This window comes from Ipomoea nil, unplaced genomic scaffold (assembly GCF_001879475.1).
Source record: "Ipomoea nil cultivar Tokyo-kokei standard unplaced genomic scaffold, Asagao_1.1 scaffold0268, whole genome shotgun sequence".
NCBI lineage: Eukaryota > Viridiplantae > Streptophyta > Magnoliopsida > Solanales > Convolvulaceae > Ipomoea > Ipomoea nil.
The window spans coordinates 4,800,704-4,822,544 of NW_017616696.1; the positions used below are offsets into that span (position 1 = coordinate 4,800,704).

General features: G+C 34.1%; 4 protein-coding genes across 12 annotated transcripts; 3 read left to right on the forward strand and 1 right to left on the reverse strand.

Annotated features, from left to right (window-relative positions):
* Window positions 1–1,804: 1,804 nt before the first annotated feature.
* On the forward strand, window positions 1,805–2,758 carry LOC109153142 (heavy metal-associated isoprenylated plant protein 32-like). Its single transcript, XM_019300941.1, has 4 exons — window positions 1,805–1,844; window positions 2,039–2,114; window positions 2,291–2,585; window positions 2,746–2,758. Exons 1-4 carry the CDS (start codon window positions 1,824–1,826, stop codon window positions 2,756–2,758), a joined length of 405 nt encoding a protein of 134 aa, XP_019156486.1. The 5' UTR covers window positions 1,805–1,823.
* Window positions 2,759–5,664: 2,906 nt separating this feature from the next.
* Window positions 5,665–8,900, forward strand: LOC109149586 (bZIP transcription factor 68). Of its 6 annotated transcripts, XM_019297468.1 has the most exons (7): window positions 5,665–5,922; window positions 6,449–6,604; window positions 6,681–6,758; window positions 7,333–7,398; window positions 7,607–7,672; window positions 7,766–8,023; window positions 8,122–8,302. In XM_019297468.1, exons 1-7 carry the CDS (start codon window positions 5,749–5,751, stop codon window positions 8,194–8,196), a joined length of 873 nt encoding a protein of 290 aa, XP_019153013.1. In that variant the 5' UTR covers window positions 5,665–5,748; the 3' UTR covers window positions 8,197–8,302. The 6 variants fall into 6 exon arrangements, with proteins under 6 accessions (XP_019153013.1, XP_019152995.1, XP_019153004.1 ...); XM_019297426.1 differs by having other exon boundaries at window positions 5,668–5,922; window positions 7,766–8,900; XM_019297433.1 differs by having other exon boundaries at window positions 5,668–5,922; window positions 6,452–6,604; window positions 7,766–8,900.
* Window positions 8,901–9,024: 124 nt separating this feature from the next.
* LOC109149566 lies at window positions 9,025–15,870 on the reverse strand. Of its 4 annotated transcripts, none has more exons than XM_019297401.1 (15): window positions 15,427–15,870; window positions 15,134–15,263; window positions 14,967–15,007; window positions 14,722–14,815; window positions 13,772–14,532; window positions 13,506–13,634; window positions 13,242–13,314; window positions 12,878–12,917; window positions 12,616–12,688; window positions 12,343–12,408; window positions 11,774–11,854; window positions 11,509–11,681; window positions 10,674–10,720; window positions 9,605–9,860; window positions 9,025–9,529 (listed from the first exon to the last, which is right to left on the reverse strand). In XM_019297401.1, exons 1-15 carry the CDS (start codon window positions 15,759–15,761, stop codon window positions 9,222–9,224), a joined length of 2,607 nt encoding a protein of 868 aa, XP_019152946.1. In that variant the 5' UTR covers window positions 15,762–15,870; the 3' UTR covers window positions 9,025–9,221. The 4 variants fall into 4 exon arrangements, with proteins under 4 accessions (XP_019152946.1, XP_019152955.1, XP_019152938.1 ...); XM_019297410.1 differs by having other exon boundaries at window positions 9,025–9,511; window positions 14,967–15,025; XM_019297393.1 differs by having other exon boundaries at window positions 14,967–15,025.
* Window positions 15,871–20,149: 4,279 nt separating this feature from the next.
* LOC109153150 lies at window positions 20,150–21,001 on the forward strand. Its single transcript, XM_019300952.1, has 2 exons — window positions 20,150–20,658; window positions 20,761–21,001. The coding sequence occupies exons 1-2, from the start codon at window positions 20,150–20,152 to the stop codon at window positions 20,999–21,001; spliced, it is 750 nt and encodes a 249-aa protein (XP_019156497.1).
* The last annotated feature ends 840 nt before the right edge of the window (window positions 21,002–21,841 follow it).

The window sequence follows — 21,841 nt, forward strand, 5'->3', positions numbered from 1 at the left end:
TCTACTTTAAAAAGTGGTGAAACTAAGTACAATAGTTCACGGTGTTAACCAGGACTATGTGGTCCAATGGTACCCGGGTTGGACTTCCATTTGGAAGGTTGTGAGTTCAAGCCTCAGTGGAGGCATTATTAGCTCTTTGTGTTTCAATAGGTTGAGAAAGTATATGAACAGATACTACTATGTAATAGAGCTAGTAGCATTCAAAAAAAAAAAAGTTCACGGTGTTAATATTACCATTAACTTAATTTACGTGACATTGACATCATTGTGCCACATTATGATATTTATATTCCAACTCATATTATTTCACTAGTGGAAATTATGGAATTTCCGACTACCTAAAAGTGATCTTAAATCAAGTCGAAAGCCTTGTTCCGACCACTTTTAGTATCCGGAAAAATCTTTGTTGCTATTTCCGATCACTTTTTGGTATTAACTTGATTTAAGATCACTTTCAGGTGGTCGGAAATTCCATAATTTCCAGTAGTGTTTTATAAATATTTAAAATTAATTATTTTTACCACTAATATATTATATTAATAATCCTAAAATAAATAATTACAAGCATGTCGATATCAAGTGTCTAAATCTCATTAGAAACATGGTTGTAATTATTTATTTTGAATATACAAATTTATTAAAATCGGAACCCAATATTTTGGTTTTGATTAATTAAAATTGCAAACCGGAATCACCAGTTCCGGTTCTGAACTAAAAAAAAAAAATTAAATATTGAATTTAAACTATTTAAAAAATAAAAATATATTAAAAAATAAAACTAGCAGTTCAGAATCGGAATCGAACTGCAATCATATCTACTTATATGTAAGAATCAGAATAAACTAAATGCGAAAGAGTATACACCATTTGTAAATATTATTATTATAAAGCTCTCTGTAGGGAAAATATATATTATAAACAATATGGGCCTTTGCGAATTCATATTGGGCTTTTATTAAAATAATTCTTATGTTACAGAGTCACTTATAACAGACAAATTATATCGTGCAGCGCGGTGCATAATCAATTATGCACCGCGTATCAAAACGATGTCGTTTTATTTAATGAAAAGAAATGAAATCTGTTTCGCGTTGTTCCGTATCATTTCGCAAAAAATAACTCTGTTCTTCAGTTTCATTTTGTATACACTGCAGTTTCAGTTCAACACAACTATAGTTTTATTTTGATATAATTATAGTTTCATTCAATATTTATACAATCAAATATGTGAAAATGTTATTTAATTTTATTTTATATACACTATAGTTTCATTAAAACACAACTACATGATCATTTCAATATAACTACAGCTTCATTGTACAATATACACTCAAATATGTGAAATGTTATTCAATTTCATTTTTTATATACTGCAGTTTCATTTCACCACAACTACAATATCATTTCGATATAACTGCAGTTTCATTTGATAATATAAAAATAATACGTGAGACAGTGTCGGTTTAGATACACTGTAGTGTCATTCCGTTAACACTAACAGTGCGCCGTTTTGATGCACGGTGCATAATCGATTATGCACCGCGGTCCACGATATAATGACTGCTTATAACATCAGAGTACTAATTTGACACCCGCACGGGCTTAACTCAATGGTTTAGTGGGCATTATTTGGGAGAAGAAGAGAAGAGTACTAATTTGACTTTAAATTCTAAATATTTCTAAATTAAATATAGGTGAAGGAAGGAAAATATGAAAATTATGGAAATAAAATCTCTTCTTCTTTGGAGGGAAAAATGAATACGTATTGGGTTGAAGTTCCTATTAATCATTCTTGAGATCTTAAGCTGTTCACTCATTCAACAATGGAGCCATACGCTGACGCCGTAAGTCAATGAGATCTCTATTTTTATTTTTATTTTTAAATAGAAATGTTATACTTTGCATACATGTTCTAAATAATCCACACTTCTAGCTTGTATATCTATATTTTTTAAAAAAAAAAAAAAGAAAAAAAAAAAAGAAAATACGTGAAATATTGTAAAATTTTACAATCAAATACATATTTTTTTGTTTTCAGAGTTGTATTCTGAGAGTGGATATTAATTGTGATGCGTGCAAATTCAAAATGATTGAAGTTATAAGTTCGGTCGCGGGTAAGATTTTTACTTTTAAACTTTGTATTATGCACTCTTCTCTTTAACGGAACACTAAAAAATATAAATTAAAAAAATGAAAACCAATGATAGGAGACGTTAATTAAAAATATTTGTTATTGAAATGAATTTAATACTTTTTTTTTCTTCATTTTCAATAATGTGTGAATTATTAGGTGTGTATTCAATTAGCATTGATGCAGAGGAAAATTTGGTAAAAATTTGTGGGGAGGTGGACCCTAATCGTCTCTTGAGTGCATTAGCAAGAGAAGGTAAACATGCAAAAATAGTAATGGCTAACCTAAAACACCCTCAACTAAGACTACATCCAAGATATGGCTATATCCAAGGTCACGATGACCTTGGCAATGGAGGCGGCCATGGCTATCACCCTCACCAAGCCTTCCCTATAAGAGGGGCACTCCCTCACCATTCATACTATCCATACCATTATCCATCGTGCTATATAAGGTACGTATTATTTATTTATTTTAGTAGATTTTATATCTTATATGTTAAAAGTAGAATTTTAGTAGATTTTATATCTTATATGTTAAAAGTAGAGATGATTATAGTTTGTGGAGGATCAACTTGTCTTGAGATGATTCATTCTAGCCAATGTTCGTGCTAGGTTTGGAAATTAGAATTGGACCGGTCAAGTTTATAAAAATCGAGTTTGAGCCGATTTGGTGGTTAAATTTGCTTTTTTTTTTTCAAATTTTTTCGGTCCAAAGAATTATTATCTCCACCATTATAGCACGTTTGGTTCACGGAATGAATTTTAGGGTAATAGGAATGCTATTCCATAAGGAATGGAATAGGCAAGGAATAGAATATGAATTGTATTCTATTGTTTGGTTCGCGGAAGAAATAGACTTTATAAATTATATTACAGTGTTTGGTTGGTTTAACAAATAGAAATGAAATATGTTTTAAAAGACATAAATACCCTTATAAAAATATGTGGTGGTGGCGGTGGCGGTGGTGGTGGCGGCGGTGGCGATGGTGGTGGTGGCGGCAGTAGCGGTGACGGTGGTGGTGAAATATGAAATAAATTTAATTAGGTGTAAAGAAAGAAATATATAAATGTGTGTGTGTGTGTGTGTATGTTTGTGTGTGTGTGTGTGTGTGTGTGTGTGTGTGTGTGTATATATATATATATATATATATATATATATATATATATATATATATATATGGGTATTTTTGGTATTTGTAATATAAAAGCTATTCCCATAAGTATGGAAATAGCTAATACCAATGCCCCCCTAGGAATGATTATTCTCATTGCAAAGGGAATATGTCATTCCTAGGAATAGCATTCCCATGACAAAGTGACGAACCAAACAATGAAATAAGTCTATTCCAAGAAATGTCATTTCATTTCTGACCTCCGTGAACAAAACATGTCATTAGAGTTTAAATCTTTGACCATCCATTTAGAATGGTAATAGAAGTACCATCACACTACATAGTAGTTGACAACGTCATATATATTATTAGTACAATATTGTAAGGTACATGTATGAAAATATGTTATCAAGGTTAAAATAATAATCACGTTATAAATAATATTTAAAACGTTAAATTAGTACTATCTCTTGTAATTTATTAAAGTAGTAAATTTTGATTATTATATTTAAAAATATTAAAACCTTTTGTCAAATAATATTGTAAATCATTTACATAAATTTAATATTTTTTTTTAAAAAAATAACTAACTAGCCCTTACTAATTTTAAATGTAAATGTAAATTAAATTCATAATTATCAATCCTTATTTATAATGTTTTATTTATTTTATTATTCTAATATAATGGGCGCATATATTTAACAAATATTATAGTTATTAAAGAATAGATAGAAAGAATATTCCTTTCAAAAAAAAAAAAAATAGATAGAAAGAATATGGTGAATGCATGTATATGATAAAGATAATGAAAAATATAATTAATGGTTATCAGTATGTTTATTTTTTGTTTCAAAAAATGAATAGTACAACTTTAATACCGTGATGTATAATTTTTATTTTTTTTTTTAAAAAATAGCATAAATAAAGCATATGAACCTTCGATCACACTTATTACATGCATTCTTATTAGATTTTTAGATTTAGATTATATTAGATATGGAAACATGTACATATCAAGAAGCTATAATATAATTATTATGATTTTTATCCGTTTTAAATATTAATATACAAGTATTTAAAGACATTTAGAACAGTTAAAGTACATCTCATCATTTGTTTCATCCACATATTTTCAATGTTACGTTGGAGCGGTGAGGATACGCAAGTGTTTTATTCTTAATCTCGATATTTTTTTTTAAAAAAAAAATTAATTAATGTTTTCATTTAATTTTGATGATTTGCAGGCAACGCCCTTTTCGTTTCTAAAAGGGCAGTTGGAGATCAAGATTAAAGTCGTGGCAACCTAGACGAAAGACGAGGACCAGAAGGACAACTTAAATTTCTATATATTTTTTTTTCCTCTAATGACTTTCAAGTTGTGTACTGTTCTAAATTGAAGATATTTATGAACTTCTATTTAGCACAATTGAATTTATTTTAATGTTGATACATAAGTGGCATTTGCTATTATTGTTTTCTAGACCAACTACGGTATAAATATATGGTTTATATCTCTAGTTTTAATTCAAATAATATAACTAAGATTTGATGATTCTCTCTCTATCTCTTGTATTCTTGATTGAAAACAATACAACTTTTCTCGTGAGGAAAAGTCTTATGGTGTGTTTGGTTCAAACATTGAAATTGAAATAGTAATAGAAATCAAATGCTTGGTAACGGTAATGTGTTTTAGTAGGAACTAGGAGGAGTCACTTTGTTTGGTAGTAAATAACTAAATATGAATTGAAATCGAAATAAATAAATATATAAATACACACACACACACATATGTGTGTGTGTGCGCGCGCGTGCACGCGTATGTATATATATATATATATTAAAATTTCATATTTAATACATGGATATTGTTTTTTTTTTTTCATTATTTTCTCTCTTATTTTTTATTTTGATTATTCAAAAGTAGAGGAGTAAAATAACTAATGAATTTTGTAATTATTAAAAGATTTACCAATAGTATGATAAAAAAAAATAGACAAAGAAATATGATAATGAGTATCAAAATTCAAAACCCATAATAAGGTGTAAAAATCCCCAACCAAACACCATCTAAATTTACACTATTAACAAAATATATGTATTATTTGCTCTAATCCATTCTGTAAGGATAATTGTATTTGACAGGATTTATAAGAAAATAAATAACATATGATTATTAAATTTATTATTTTTTTTAAACAATTAATGATGCTTAAATTTAAAAAAGAAATAATATTTTAGGAGGAATTAAAAAGCGAGGAGTGAAATATTAATCTAGAAAACTGACCCTTACGAAATCGGCACGTGTCAGCGAGATGTGAGAGTGCTTACTTGGGTGAATAATTACACGTGGCGGTCGGAGATACATGACCTGGTACATGGCATACGTGTCCGATGCGGGTAGAGGTTTCCATCTCCTCCACTCTGCTTCACTGCGACTCCCACCTTTTATCCAATCCTCCCTCCCTACAATCCCTTGCCTTCTACTTTCTTTCTCCTTCTATCAATGGCTTACAGGACAACTACATGCCGCCAATATGACGACGGAATGGTGGACTGCGAACTGGAAGCCGCCGAGGCGTTGGCCGGTTTAGCACATTCCGCGCTTTCTACCGCTTCCGATGCGTCCGAATCGCCTGCCAACAGCCGCTCTCCGCCGCCGCCGCCGCCGCCTCACGAGGTCGGTTCGCCTCTGCTTCTATATCTACCTCTCTGATTTGTTTATCCTTATGGCTTGTACTGGTGCCGATATGTTGTTTATCAAGTATCGTTTTCCGTTATCGATGCTAAGTGAAGTTGTTTGTTAATCTGAATTTCAAAATTGGTTAAGTTAATAGAACTAGATAAGGTTGTGTACTTCGACTTCAACTAGCCATAGCAGATGGCGCTTTATCTGAGTTTCCATTGACTAAATGATTAGGCAGTTTAAGCACAAGGGGATAAAAGCCTTGTTTATTTACTTGGAAACTGTAGGATTTGCAGTCACAGAGGCCTTCCCTGTTTTGCACATTATGTTTGATCCTTGATAGGTGGTAAAGTGATCAATCAGGATATAGAGTTTATAAGGCTACAATAAGTATAAGTGCGTTGACATGAACCATCCCACTCAATGTTACCTAGATTTGAATGTAATGGGATCAGGTTTATTCAATATCATATACTCTAATCCTTTCTTCAGAGGAATTGAGAAATGATTATGTTTATAGCAGGATCACGAGATCTTGTCTCCCCGGCACAATATAGAAAATCCATTGCCAAATATTTTGGGGTCTGGGAATGAGTTTGAAATTTGCCCAAGTCTTACATGCAGTTTTGATTATCCATCAGTTATTGGAAGCAAGTCAAGGCAAAATATAACTGAGGTACTTGAGTTTAGTTGTCTTCTGATATCCTTTTTAGGCTATGGTCAGTTCTACTGATTGAACCTGCTTGTCTCAGGCTGAAAAGGAAGCACGAAGACTGCGTCGTGTTCTGGCAAACAGAGAATCAGCTCGGCAAACAATTCGTCGAAGGCAGGTAAAATTCATTTGCTTGATCCACTCACTTGTAGTTATGGCTTACAAATGCCATTTTGTTTAATGACATGAGAATTAGAGTCTTAAACTTCTGGATCTTGAAATAAACATCGTCATATTCATTTTTCCTCATTTAGTGGCTTCATTGTTATATTGTATATTTCAAATCTTAAAAATAGTTGAACATTTTTTATATGAAATGGGCATTGCCTTACTTTTCCTTTGCACAGTACTTCAGCTTGAAATTTATGGTGCAGAAGAAGCAAAATATCACAACAAATATTTGCTTGTATTTGTTGTGCTTTGTCTTTATACAATGTGTTTCTTTACTCTGAAACCTGTATAAACATAGCATGAGCTTGTTCTTGTAGCCTCCTTTTTTTTTTATAAAACTGTGAATGCATGTGATGCATGGTTCAGAAGAGCTTCATCTGGAGATTGTGTGGTTAATTGAATCTGTACTCCAAGTCTTGTTTTGTCAATAAAAAATTTACTTAATTTTATGCTTTAGTACACTCACTATTCATGGCTAGTGAATACTGAATACCCTGGGTGAATCTCTTCGTTTGTTCTAGGCTATGTATGAGGAATTGACAAAAAAAGCAGCTGACCTAGCATTGGAGAATGAGAATTTGAAGAAGGTAAGCATCATTTCATTTCTCAATCTTACTTTTGTTGTTACTATTCACTTTAATTAACCAAAATTGCATCGTACTATATTCTAGTTCGACTTTATATTCCTGGCTCTTGTGCTTCTATTCCTTTATATTCACTTTAATTAACCAAAATTGCATCGTACTCAGTATTTGTTATGTTGGTTTGCTTGGAACTTTTTACTGTAATGAATAGGAAAAGGAGTTGGCAGCAAAGGAGTATGATTGTTTGAAAAGCACAAATAATAGCTTAAAAGCACAGGTAACTGTGTCTAGCTGAAACAAGTTGGTTGGAATTTTGATTTCTTCTACTTTCTTTTTCTCTAATACATGTTAGTGCTTTTGCATTTGCTAGGTGACTAGTGTAGTGAAGGAAGAGGCACAGGATATATATGAAGTTTCTAACTCAACACAACCAGAAATGTCTACAGCTCCGAGCTTCTTTTATAATCACTCTCCTATGATGCCCTGTATCTGGAGACCTATGTTCCAACCCTTAGATGCTATTCACTTGCAACACGGATCGCAGAATGGTTTTAGCAGTAATGTTGGAGAACCTACTCCATTTCTTAAACAAGAGCATTCCACAAGTAACCCAGCAACTCCATTCTATGTATTGCCATTCCCTTGGCTCCTCCCTTTTCATGCCCCAAGCCCATATTTTCCTCAATCCTCTGATCATAATGAAACCTCTGTCCTACATCAATGCAGCGTGTCATCTTCAATAACTCCAGTCAGTGGAGTCAGTATGGAACAACATCGAGTATTCTTGCCTGTGAAAGATGAGACAGAAGATTCAAATTATACACAAGCTATCCAGAAGGATGATTGCAAAGAAGTGGGACTTGGTTTTCTGTCAGGTCTAGGCACCAACTGCACCACCGAAGGAATTCGCCAGCATTTAGAGCCTCGTCCTAAGCAGACAGCCGCCCTCATGGCTGGAACCAAAGTCAGTTCTTTAGGAGGTGAAGTTTGTGATCTCAATACCATTTCATCTTCAACTCTTTCGCAAATAACTCGGGACTCATTTGAAGACAAGGGCGTGTTGACTTGCCCTAGCAAAAACTCAGCAGAGGCCACTGCCGCTATAGAAGCCAGGAAAAGGAGGAAGGAAATCATGAAACTAAAGAACCACCTCCATTGCCGTCCATGTCATATGCACTAACCATGTAATGAGCAGGTGGAATTCAGCTAGATCTATCGATCACCATAGGCGGCTTTCTGACCCGGGACGGAATTTAGGAATCTGAGTTGCGTCGTCCATGCTAGTGTAGTACTGTGATGTTGATTGCAGACTCATCCATTTTCTAGACTGAGCTTTTTGTATATAGAGGAGGAACACAGGCGAGGAAAAAGTAATGCACGTATCAGTTTCATTCCCCTTGAGTTTTGATTTGTGAAACATCGATTCTCCCAGACTTGTTAAATATAACGAAAAATAGCATATTTAATTCTAGAGTTATACTCCAAAATATATATTTAGTTTCTCAGTGTTACTTTTAGAGTTAATTTTTGTTAATATCCTGTTTAATTTAGATGGAAAATTAATAAGTTAATAATATGAAAATTTGATTTATATGTGAAAATATAACAAAGGTAAAAAGGTATGAAGTCTTATATACAGTTTCAGATCCACTAAATACTTCATAAAAAAGCATGATTAATTAAAATATACACCATTCCGTTGTATATGTACATGAAAACTTTTTGTTAGAAGTGGCTACCGGGCTAGACATGGATTATACATAGTAGGGGTGGTTGAAGTCATCTTGCGAGTTTACATCTATCCTACATTCCTACGTGAATGTTTATCAGTCAATAGGTGGTGAGTCAATCCACTGGCAGCGAACGATTCCAGCTGCTCCTCCATAGCATAGCCACTTCTCACTGCCATTGTTCCCATTCCATCTCACCCTATGGATTGCTACACTTTTCGGAGGTAGTTCAATTGCATCATCAGCCTGCGCTGCTTCGTTGCCCTCATCTTGTTGTTGTTGATCAGGTTTCGGTTTCTTCTTGCTGTTTGATTTCGATTTCGGTGCCTGTTTCTTCTTCTGACCTGCTGACTGATCGTCATCGGATCCAGCTTCAGCGTCTGGATCTTCGTTGGAATATAAAGCACGATGCTCTTAATAACATAACAAGTTTGTAGGCAAGAATTCGAATGCAGCAGTAGATGGGTTGGGTGGGTTACCTAGTTCCTTATCTGAGGCTTGGCATCTTGCTTGCTCACCGTTTGCTCTTTTCTCCTGATTTGGTTCTGGTGCCGGTGCAGGAGTGCGTGTAGTTTTCAATACATCACTCCACTTGGTGGTTGTCTTCATCATTCGGAATGGAGTGTCAGGCATAGGTGTTATGACTGTGAGCACAGATTCTTCCTCCACAAATGATCCACAAAGAAAATGTGGAGCGCGATTCCTTATGGGATCATTCTCAACTTGCTTAATTAACTGTGCTCATAAAGGAAATAAATTAGACACCTTTGTTATTTTTTTATTTTTTTTTTGAGTACTATTGACTCTATTAGAGTGTAGAATCTGTGGGGTTCGAACACTATGACCTCCCATTTGGAAGACTCACAGTTATGCCGCTCGACCACAAGGTCTTTGGCAGACACCTTTGAATTAGTACAAGTATAAATGAATTCAGAAAGTATAACAATTACTTTAGATAATATGACCTCATTTTGGTAACAAAAGTACAACAGTACCTAAGTATGATCACCCATTAGAAGGATGGGGAGTGATTTTGCTTAAAAATAGAGCAAAATGTATTTTCAGCCACAGTAATTGGTCCCTCAATACCCTTGGAAGTTGGATCATTTCATCATAAATTACTTCATTATCTTTTTTTTTTTTTTTGAGTACTACTGACTCTGTTACTATTTGTTCATAGCAACTTTCTTAAAGTCCTGAAATACAAAGAGTCAATATCACCCCCACTGAGAGTCTGAGACTCGAACCCATGACCTCCTATTTGGAAGAGTCACTTCGTGCCACTAGACCACAAGGTCATTGACTAAATTACTTCATTATCTTATTTCCACACATTTCCAAAAAATCTAAAGATTTTAAACTGTTTTATAGTTAGAATTAGTGAAAATTTATAAGATGCCCTTTTGGTAGGGAGTAAGGACTAGAGAGAGGGGAGGACAGACAAAATTGCATTTGTACCATTTGGATTTAAGTCTCAATTAAAAAATTACTTGTAGAAGATGAGCATTAAATAGTATCATAATGACAGAATCAGGAGAAATGATGCACCTGGAAATAGGCAGCGGTACCATCAGCACCACAATATGCAACCATGCCTAAATTTTCAAAAAGAAAACAAAAACACTGCAAAATTAGAAAATGTGCCATGTTTGCAACCACATATCAATCAAAGGAGTGATGTGGGGTTTCTATCTTGTTCCTGTTTGAGACTACATATAAATAGCAAGGTAGCAGACATATGTGACCACCATATATCCAAGTTATACACAGACAATTATGAGTGAGGATTGGTAAGATCAATACAACCATGTATGTGCTAAGGACACACCAATACAGATCAGCAAATGGAAGGTCCAAACAAGTAGCCATATCCTTTAAAGCTTACCTTATATCATAACTTGGACAGTCACATTAAAACACTAGACAGAAGAGAACTAAGACGGATTACCAACAAGAGGAAGCACACTCATAAAAAAAGTGATATTGACAACAAGAATTACCATGCTTTTATGAGGTTAGCGAAGGAAGGCTTAACAACTTCCGTTACATGGACTTTTGGAGCATGAATAATATGAAACCCCATGAATTTCTGGGGTTAAGAGAGGAAAAAGGACTTTAACCTCAAGAAATTCAATTTAGCATGCATCTGTCATAGTAGATAGGCATGAATAACATCAAATTAACCCCAGAAATACATTAACTTTATAGAAGTTGTGAGAATCTAACTAGATACATGAATAGACCAGTCCAAAAATGAGGCAATTGAAATTAGGCTTTTAGCATTTTCTAGGTCTATTTCAATCATATGTCATATGAAGTGTATCCACACAATTTTAACTATCATATGAGATAAAATAGTGATTCATCTTGGGTATAAAGTAACCTGTTAGCCGTGAACTGTGCAGACTCCATATTGCAAATAAAGACCGCTCATAGGTGTGAAATCCCTGTTGTTTAGATATGGTGAGTGGCTTTCCAGTGATGGGAAAGTCATTGGCAGCCTTTACCAAGCTCTGAATTCTTAGTGATCCATCATCACAGGATACAAAAATACACCTTCAACATTGACAGTCAGTTCAAGATGAGAGAGATGCTAAATTTAGAAAGTACTATTAGTTTCAATCAAACTATATCATGTCACCACATACCTCGGATCTGTCAGCCAATCCAAGCTATATATACACACCCCTTGACCGGGATTATATTCCCGTAAATGATGGAATGGATCACTACAAAGACACATAAACATTTACGGATTAATAAGCAAAAGAGGAAAAATATTTACTTCTTAAGAACAAAGTAGTATGTTTGTAGCAGAGAAAAGTAAATGGAGAACCCTGCACATAAGCAAAGGAATCTTTTAAATGAAAAGAGCTACTTTAGTGTCCATTACAACAGTGACGTGTAAGACATTGTTACCAGGAATCAAGGATGCAAAAAAGTTAAGAGATTTTGACTATGGGCTTACACAAATCAGTTTTGAATTAGAATAAATAGAAGAAAAAAACAGAACATTCATAGTACACCCTTCTCTGGGAGAATGAATCCAAGTTTGATTGCACAAGTTAGTATAGGAAGGAGGGAAGAAAAGTGTACTGAATCTCACTTAAAATGAAAAGCACAAAACTTATTTCTATACCATAAGATAAATGAACTAACACAATTAAAGCACAAAAGGGAACACAGAATATAAGTAAAATTTTAGAAGCATACTTACCGCAAGTCCCAAAACTTTAAGCACTTGTGACTAACAGTGATGATGACATTTTCACTCTCAGGACTACTGCAAATTTAGTGTTATATTGAATAATTTAGTTGACATGTCACATGTAAGGCAAATAAACCAATAATGGTGAAGAGATGACTTATGTAAGTTTTATGTGTATCCCATTTATGCAGCACAATACGCTTCCTTAATCCAAGATAAAGATGGTTGAGAGAAAATGTTAACTAGTTGTCTTGCACAATACCAAGGATCTAGTATACATACCTTTCAAATGGTGCCCAAGCAAGTGACCTGATGGGAACTGTATCTGCACTGAAGCAAAGCAAAGGCCTTGTGTCTGCATATCAAGAATGGGGTCAGTACTCAGTAGTTATAATTCATTATTCGCATGCAAGGGAGCATGGGAGACAATTTCACACTTACAGTTCAGATTTCTCAAAAATTTTGAAAAAGGTTTCTCAACTACCCCAAAAAGGAGACAAATTGACACCAAAATGAAGTAAAGGTGAAAATGTGATGTCAGTACCTTTAGATGAATTGCTGATAGAAAACTTCCACAAGGCAACCTGAAAGCAAACTTACTGATTTTATTCTACCACTTGATGGTCAACAAAGACACCTTTTATGGAATGCTAGATCCTAGAGGAGAAATAATTTGATGGAAGAAGAAAGAGATAAAACTTTAAGTTTCAGGATTTCGACTAACACGAATACTGCAAAGAAATTTTGATAGAACTACTTTGGAGCATGCAAATTTCAAAGATTCCAGCCTCACTGCACCTCCCAAGGGGAGAAGGTTGTGTTAACCACTAATGTTTAAATGTTTTCTTATTTAACTAGGCTGAAATTTGTGAATGAAAAAGGAAAAAATGAGTGATTGTAAGCAATACCACTCCGTCATGACATCCAGCTAGAATCATATCGCACGAGGATGATATGGACCACTCCACTGTTAAAGGAATGCTGTGTAAAGTTAAAAACAGAAGGAAAACATTAAATAATTTACCAAATAGATAGATATGCATATGACACATTTCTCAGTGGGAGGAAAGTAAGTAGCTTTTGTTAATAGGAAAGTGTCACAAACATCTTAAAAAATATTTGTCTCCGCAAATTTCTGAAAAGCTTTAGCAAAACAATTATATATGAAGTACCTTTGCCTATCACCACACTTCAACATTGAACATCTGAATACAGGTTCCAACTTTATAAAGCGAGGATCAGTACCCTCCTTGTCTGATGAATAAAGTCTTTTAATTATACGAGGAAAAGGGACCTCCCACCTATATTAAAATTCACTTATGAGATGCAGTATCAAATAATAGAAGTACCACAATGATTCTGGACAGATGAAAACATAATGCAGGAAGCTTTTAGAAGCTAATAGGAGATATTATAATAATCAAATAAAAGAGCTTACACTTCTAGAGCTCCACTTCCCAGCAAAACAGCAAGATAACCCATTCTATGTCTGGATTCACAGCAAGAAAAATCTTTTGGCCGCCACTTTATGTCCCATGCAACTTTTCCATTGTGAGCCAAACACAATATCATTCTAGGTAAAGCAACATCCTTGGGAATAGTCTGCATAAGAGCAGCATCATTATCACTTGATTTAATAGAAATGAGATCAAGACTTCTAGATGTTTCAGAGCTTGCAATGGAAGAAGGTTCTCCATTTGTATCCAGTGTTAGCACGGGCAAACCAGAATTACAGGTCTGGCCTCTTGTTCTTGCATTCTTCCCCAATCTTCTGCGTTTTGAAGCAGTTGTATCTATTGATGCTGGTTGGTTAGATATCTCCTTCTCCCTTCTAGAGTCTTCTTGGGACATGCTGATATTTTCACAAGCCATGGCTGTGGAGTGAAGTGTGGATGGTTCTTCAGGATATTCAACAGCAAGAGGTAGCTCATCACATTCATCAAGATTTTTATCATCTAATGACACATTCAAAGGTTTCTTCTTGGGTCTTCCTCTTGGCCTTTGTGGAATAGATGATTTTGCCTTAACTATTGCACCTTTTTTTGAATTTTTCCCTGACTTTTTCTTAACTTGAGATGGCACATCTTCTTTCAATCGACTATCCAGCAAACACCATATCTGAATGATACCCCTGCCAGTAAGTGGGGCACCAATCTTATGATACGAAGATCCAGGGGGGTGAGCAGCAATGGCCACAAACTACATAATTAATTGAAGAAGAGAGGATGATCAACATAAGTTGTCAGAAGGAAAGATGCAAAGTAGAAGAGAATTAAAGAAAAATGGAGGCACTCTCCTCTCATTTTATTTTATTTCTCTATAAGAGGGCAGGAAAGGAAATTACATACTTATCATCAAATTAAATAAAAATAAAAATGGTTTATATACCTCACTTTGGAAGAGAATTTCTGAATCTACATAAGCTCTGGGACACCAGTCTATACCCCAGACAGAACCTCCAACATAGAGTACAACATCTTTGCTGCAACAAGAAAAATGAGATATTAACTACGGAGTACTTGGTAAATTTTGTGAACCAAAAACTTCGAAAATTTACTGCCTCATGATAAAGTTCTTTGCCTCACTTCAAGAAGATTGTGAACCAAATTTAAGATAAAATCAACTCCACATACCAGGATTGAGGAGATGTTACTTTTTCATTCATTGACGCCCCCTGCATCATATAATCAAACTAAATTGTCCGAGTGAATTTATCTGTTAAAAGCTAAGTACATGGAATCACATGCCAAAAATTCAGAATATCAATACATGCACGCACGCAAACCTACAAAAAGAGGACCTTGGGAACAGTTGCGGCTGAAAATTGAGGTAAGATAGTTTCCCCGTTGACATCTTTCCCGTTACCACTCTTCTCACTTTCACAAGCAAATCTTATGCTTCTCGGTTTGTATTTAAAATATCTCCATTCTCTGAAATCAAAGACGAAATTTAAGCGAAGGAATGGCTAACTGGAAGTACTAAAATTAGTTCAAAAGTAAGCATTTATGCCTATAAGCATACATATACATTTACATGTACTACATACTGTAGCAAGCATTAAAACACTAAAACGAGGTTTTCTTCAGCACTTACGATAGGAATGTGATTGAAGAACCATATCGTCGAAGCTCAGCTTGATCAGTAGAATCATCAATATCCGGCTCACCACAGAGCTGGGAGATAGTATCAATAGCTCTGAAGTGATTTTCCACGGAATCATCGAACAACGACAATTCAACTCGCGGTGGAGCCTCCTGACCGGACACATCCTCGGCCGGCACCTCCGGCAGCGGCAGCGGCGCCTCCATCTGCTGCGGCTGCTCGGCAGGCGCATTCTGTTGCTCTTTTCTCCTTCTCGTCCTCTTGTAGTGTTTCAATCCTTCGGCAGGAGGAGCTTCTACGTCCATGTCTGTTGGCTCAGCTTCCATTGTTGTGAGGTAGAGGCGTAGAGCCCTAGAATTAGGCGTCGGAAAGTAATTGTGAGAATCGAACCCTGGTTATTCAGGATTGTACTTTTCTTTTCCAGATAACATTTTAGAAGTTGGAATATTATTGATTGGGCTTTTGTACCATTTCGTTGGACATTCCTTCACTGGACTGCCTGATTTAGTGAGCCCATCTAATCCGGCCCTCTTCAAATTTATTTATTTTTTGAAAGCAAAATATGCCTAGGCAAACATTGATTGTGGTCTAAGCATCTAAACAACGTCGTTTCTTTTAATGAAAAGAAATGACACATGTTTTCGTGCTGTTCGCAAAAAGTAACTTTGATTGTATAACATATTCAGTTTCATTTTGTATACATTGCAGTTTTATTTTAACACAACTACAGTTTCGTTCGATATTATACACTCAAATATGTGAAATTGTTATTCAATTTCAGTTTGTATACATTGCAGTTTCATTTCAACACAACTACAGTTTCACTTTAATTCAATTGCAGTTTCATTTGATAATATAAAAATAATACGTGAGGCAATGTCAGTTTAAATACACTATAGTTTCATTTGGTAATTAACACACCAAAAATACCCGCGCCGTTAAGCTTTAACTACTGTCGTTTCTTTACGTCATTTTTGGACCATGATCCACGATATAATTGTTGAACATTGAACAATCATTATGCTGTGGACCATATTTTGTATACTATAAAATAATGTACATTTAGTCACAAATAATGTACTTTTAAAATTACTTTGTATTCAGAAAAAGTACATTATTTGAATACTAAAAGTACATTCAATGCACAAATAATGTACTTTTAGTACATTAAAAATATATTTTTTATGGTTCATACAACACTACGTAGACCACGATTCACACAATAATTTGTCAATATCGAGTCATTGAATAATTATAGAAAAATAACATTTGTCATCTCTCATTTATATCGTTGTCATTTTTCTTTGCTCAATTATCTAGAGGTGTGCAAATTTTGGAGAAATTTCGGTTAACCGACCGAACCGACGAAATTCGGTTAACCGTTTTCGAACCGAAATATTTCGGTTCGGTTAATGGTTAAAGGTTTTTCCAAAATTCGGTTAACGGTTAATTCGGTTCGAAAGTGTCGGTTAACCGAATTAACCGATTGGTTAACCGAATTTTAGAATATATATATAATATATAATATATTAAATATTAAATATTAAATATATAATTACTAAAATCATAAATAGTCAAAATGTCAAATAGAATAAATAATAATATGAATTTATTATGATATGTATTTTATTTTAATTAGAATTATTATTTTAGGAATTATTTTATGGATTTTAAATTTTAGGGTTAAAAATTTCGGTTAATCGGTTAACCGACCGATTAACCGAAAAAAAGTTCGGTTCGGTCAATTCGGTAGAGTAAATTTCGGTTCGGTTAACGGTTAAAGCAAAAAAAAATTCGATTAATTTGGTTCGGTTAAAACGGTTCGGTTAACCGAACGGTTAACCGAATGAACACCCCTACAATTATCTACACAGTAGAATTTCTTGTCCATCAATTGTCTGTCAGCCATAATATAACTATGGAACAGAAAAATACACTTGGGCAACAATTACGAGATTAAAAGTGACAACCTGTATAATTGATGTGAGAAAAGTTGTTATTTTTCTATAATTTAAAGAGTAAAAAGTAAATTTGGATAAGAAGAAGGGTGTAATAAGAATGAGTTAACTACGTTTTTTACATTTCTTTTTCTATTTAAATAAATAATTTTTGTTATTATATACTTACCAATTTAGGATGTGTTTGGTTTCAACATTGGAATCAAAATGATAATGTTAATCAAATAGTTGATAATAGTAATAGGGTACAAAAGTACTCAACCAAAAGTTATCTTAATGATACTAAATTTAATTGAATTAATTTTTAAAAATTTAAACATACATAATACATTAATATACATAAAAATAATAAATTTTTTGTAAAGTCAATTAACTCCGTTCCGCTCAATATAAGGTAGCTCCCCATTGGAGCTTAATAGTTCTATGATTTGAAACTGGTTAGTCTATTATTTATTACTTTTATTTATTTATTGTAATTAAAGATATTCATTATTTTCATTAAAATTGATTTATTCATTATTATTTTACTTAAGTGTACTACATATAATCATTTCTTTAAGAAAGAAAAAAGAAGATGATAAATTTAGGCAATATTTATTTGTAAAATAATTAAATCAATTGACAACGTATATAATAAAACAATGAAGACAAAAACTATGAAAAGATTTTTTTTTTAAAAAAAAAAAACTATGAAAAGAAAAGTTCGAAAAAAATTAAATAGATAATTGCATCACCGTACAATGAATAAGAACCGCTCATAAAAAGAATATCATAAAGAGCATATTGTACTGTACTTTTTACAATATTAATATAGTATAATTTGAGTGCACCCAGGAATCTGCTAAGAGTACTAAATAATAATCCAATTAAGTATATCTAGGGACTATGATCGATAAGGACTCAAATAATGACACTACCTAACATGCTACAAAGTGTGTGTATATATATATATATATATATATATATATATATATATATATATATATATATATAGGATCATGTGCGAATGATTCTTCAGGTAAAAAATGTGCACACATTTTAGTCATTATGCTCTTTAAAAAAAAATTTCGAATTAATTAAAATTGTGCACTTGAAAGTTCAAAATTATGCACTTGAAGATACAAAAAATGTGCACTTGAAGACTAAAATTCTGCACTCGAAGTAAATAGGTGTGCAATTGATGCAATTTAATGATTTATGGTACCAAAGAGAAAAATTATTCAACTTAAGTGTTATTAAAGCAATTATTATACAAATCATTTGTAAATCTCACAAAATTCATTAGAAATTTAGTTATATGTTATTGAAAATAACAAATATTGTCTAAAATTGTGCACTTGAAGGCAAAAAAAAAAAAAAAAAATGCACTTCAAGGAGTTAAAGGCATAAAAATGTGCACTTGAAGGCTAAAAACATGCACTATAAGGAAAAAAAAAAGGGTTCACTTGAATGCTAAGTATTTTTTATTTATTTTTACACAATAGTAAGACACATACATTTGTAGGCATTAAATTGAGCACTTAAAGGCATAAAGAGGATCACCAGAAGGCAAGGGAGGAAAAAAAGACTCTAAATGGGAAAATCTGAAGGAAATTAATTATGCACTCTTAAAAAAGAAAACATGCACTTGAAAGCTACAAAACGGGCACTTGAATGCTAAAAACATGCACTAGAAGGGAAAAAAAGGGTTCAATGGTTGCGCATGTGATGTATGATGCTTGTTGGGCATCGGCCGGGTTGATCAAAGTTCAGGCCCTGCTCAATTTGAGACGTGACGCTGCAACTTACTATGGAGAGATGTGGTTAAATGGTTAATGTCTACCTATTTATCACCAATTAATTTTAAATAGGATATGACAACTAATTGCCAAATAATTATGTGATTAAACGTGCTTAACTTATAGTAGTCACATGATGGGTCACGAAGTAAGCATAATGCAGCCTGAGATCCATCAATACTAACCCTAGTTAGGTCAAGTCAAGTCGACCTTGAGGTCATCCCTCGACTTGCCTCCAAGTCCTTAGTCTATAACTTTGCCTTCGGGCCATTATATCATATTTTGACCGGTGATAAATATAAAATTACGAATGACGAAAAGAATAAATCATATTGATAAGGTTTTGTCCTCAGTACGCCAAGATCAAGCTATAAATAACTAATAATAAAAGGAATAAATAATCTAGCCAACGAGCTCAAATCCCATGCCCAATTTGATAATTTTCATGCCAAGCACTTCCCTCAGACAAGTGGGAAAGATAAATACCTTAGCTTGTTTGACCATTCTCTAAGTATGAGTTAATGATGTCTTAAGAAGATCATGATCTTCGGGTAATTGTAGTATTTTTAAGTAAAAAAAGTAGAGAATGAGTGAACGAGGATGTCAACAATTGATCGAGACCATCCACATGTCCCGCCAAGCCATCAAAGACCCACCAACGCACCATGCGGCAAAAACGTTGGTTGGAAACCATTCGTCATCCTTGATCGCACCAAAGACCTGCATGAAGGGCTGACGAAGAAACAATTAAGCAGCAGCAACACACCACAGTTTGGAAGCCAAGGGCATTGATGTCCTTTTATCCTCTTTCATAATTCGGTTAAGACTGTTATGTACGGTAGATCAGGCTTAGCTTAAATAAGAGTTTTGTCTATCTCTTTTGTATGTTGAACCTTTATCTCTCTAATTTTCCATCAATGAAGATTTCATGCTCAGTTCCCTCAACTTCACAACTGAACATGAATTAACCTTCTTATCATGGTATCAGAGCGACGCCATAGCTACGCAGTAGTAGTGATGATGAGCAACGAAATTGATGAAGGCAACTCAGCCAGACAGACATCGCCTCCTGCAAATCAGAATCCAATCAGCCACAGTCCGATCCAGAGGAGTGATGGGTTTGATGATCCATTCTACTTGCACATTACCGAGAATCCAAATTTTGTTCTCGTTTCTCCTCCTTTGTCTGAACATAATTACGCATCGTGGAGCCGATCGATGAAGATAGCCTTGGATGTTAAAAATAAATTTGGCTTTGCTAATGGATCCATTCCAAATCCAGGTGAAGGTGATCCAAAATTTTATGTATGGAGGAGATGTAACAACATTGTGTGCTCGTGGATTTTGAAGTCTCTCAATTCCAGTATTGCAGAAACTGTTCTATATTATGAAATACCCGCAGACATTTGGAAGTCCCTTAAGAAAAGGTATTCACAAGCAGATCCTCACAGAATTGCTGAATTGCAGAATCAAATCTACAGGAATTTGTAAGGTAACTTGACTGTGAATGAATATTTTACTAAATGCAGTGCGTTTTGGGAGAAAATGAATGCTATGAGACCTTTGTTGGTATGTGAATGTACTCCTAGATGTACCTGCAATCTATTACGTAAAATGCAGAAAGAAAGAGCAGATGACCAAGTTATTAGGTTCCTAGATGGACTCAATGATGAATTTGAGTCTATAAAGTCAGGTGCTCTTGTAATGGACCCTATTCCAGATATGGAAAAGGTCATTAACATGGCTTTGAAAATAGAAAGGAAGTTTAATGGATCCATTGTACAAAGAAGCAATGAACTGGTTCAGTCCAATGTTGTTCAGAGTGGTTAGAACCAACTCCCAGATGAAGAAAGCCTTGTGGCAGTCTCAGCCTCAAACTTCAAGAAGAAATTTAACAATAATGGGGGGAAGAATGCGCCTAAGTGCACTTATTGTAACATGACTGGTCATACTGTTGAAAAATGCTACAAAAAACATGAATATCCCCCCAGATGGATCCCAGGGTACAAGGCTAAAAACAGACAGAATCAGGATGTCTATCAGCCTTCAAATTCCTCTGTAAATCAAGTTGGTGACATAGGGATATCATCTGATCAATTTCAGAGATTGATGACTCTCATACAGAATCAAGGTCAAGGAAATCAATCTTCAACTAATGCAGTTGTGACAGTGAATACCTCAGGAATGAAGGCTGCCTTCAAAAATACCTCTGAGAGTCCTAATGAAGGTAGTTTTGTCTCTAACCTGCTTATTAGTACTGCTATGATTTCTACTGTATGAATTTTAGACTCAGGGGCAACAGATCACATCACTTGTTCCCCAGAGTACTTTGAAAGTTGTAAAATGGTTCATGGAGTGCTTGTGAAATTGCCCAATGGAGAGGCAGTTAATGTTAGCCATATAGGAGAGATCAGATTGCATCACAACATATTACTGCGGAATGTGTTATACATTCCATCATTCACATTCAATATCATTTATGCTAGCAAATTAGCTAAGCAGACATCATGCAAGATCATTATGGATACTAATGCATGTAATATTCAGGATATTTATGGGACAATACTTGGTTTTGCTAAGGAGAAGGATGGGTTATACTTGATAAATGAACCCCCAGTCATAAGGCAGACTCACTGTGTTGATAAGAATGTTGATATTCAGTGTAATAGT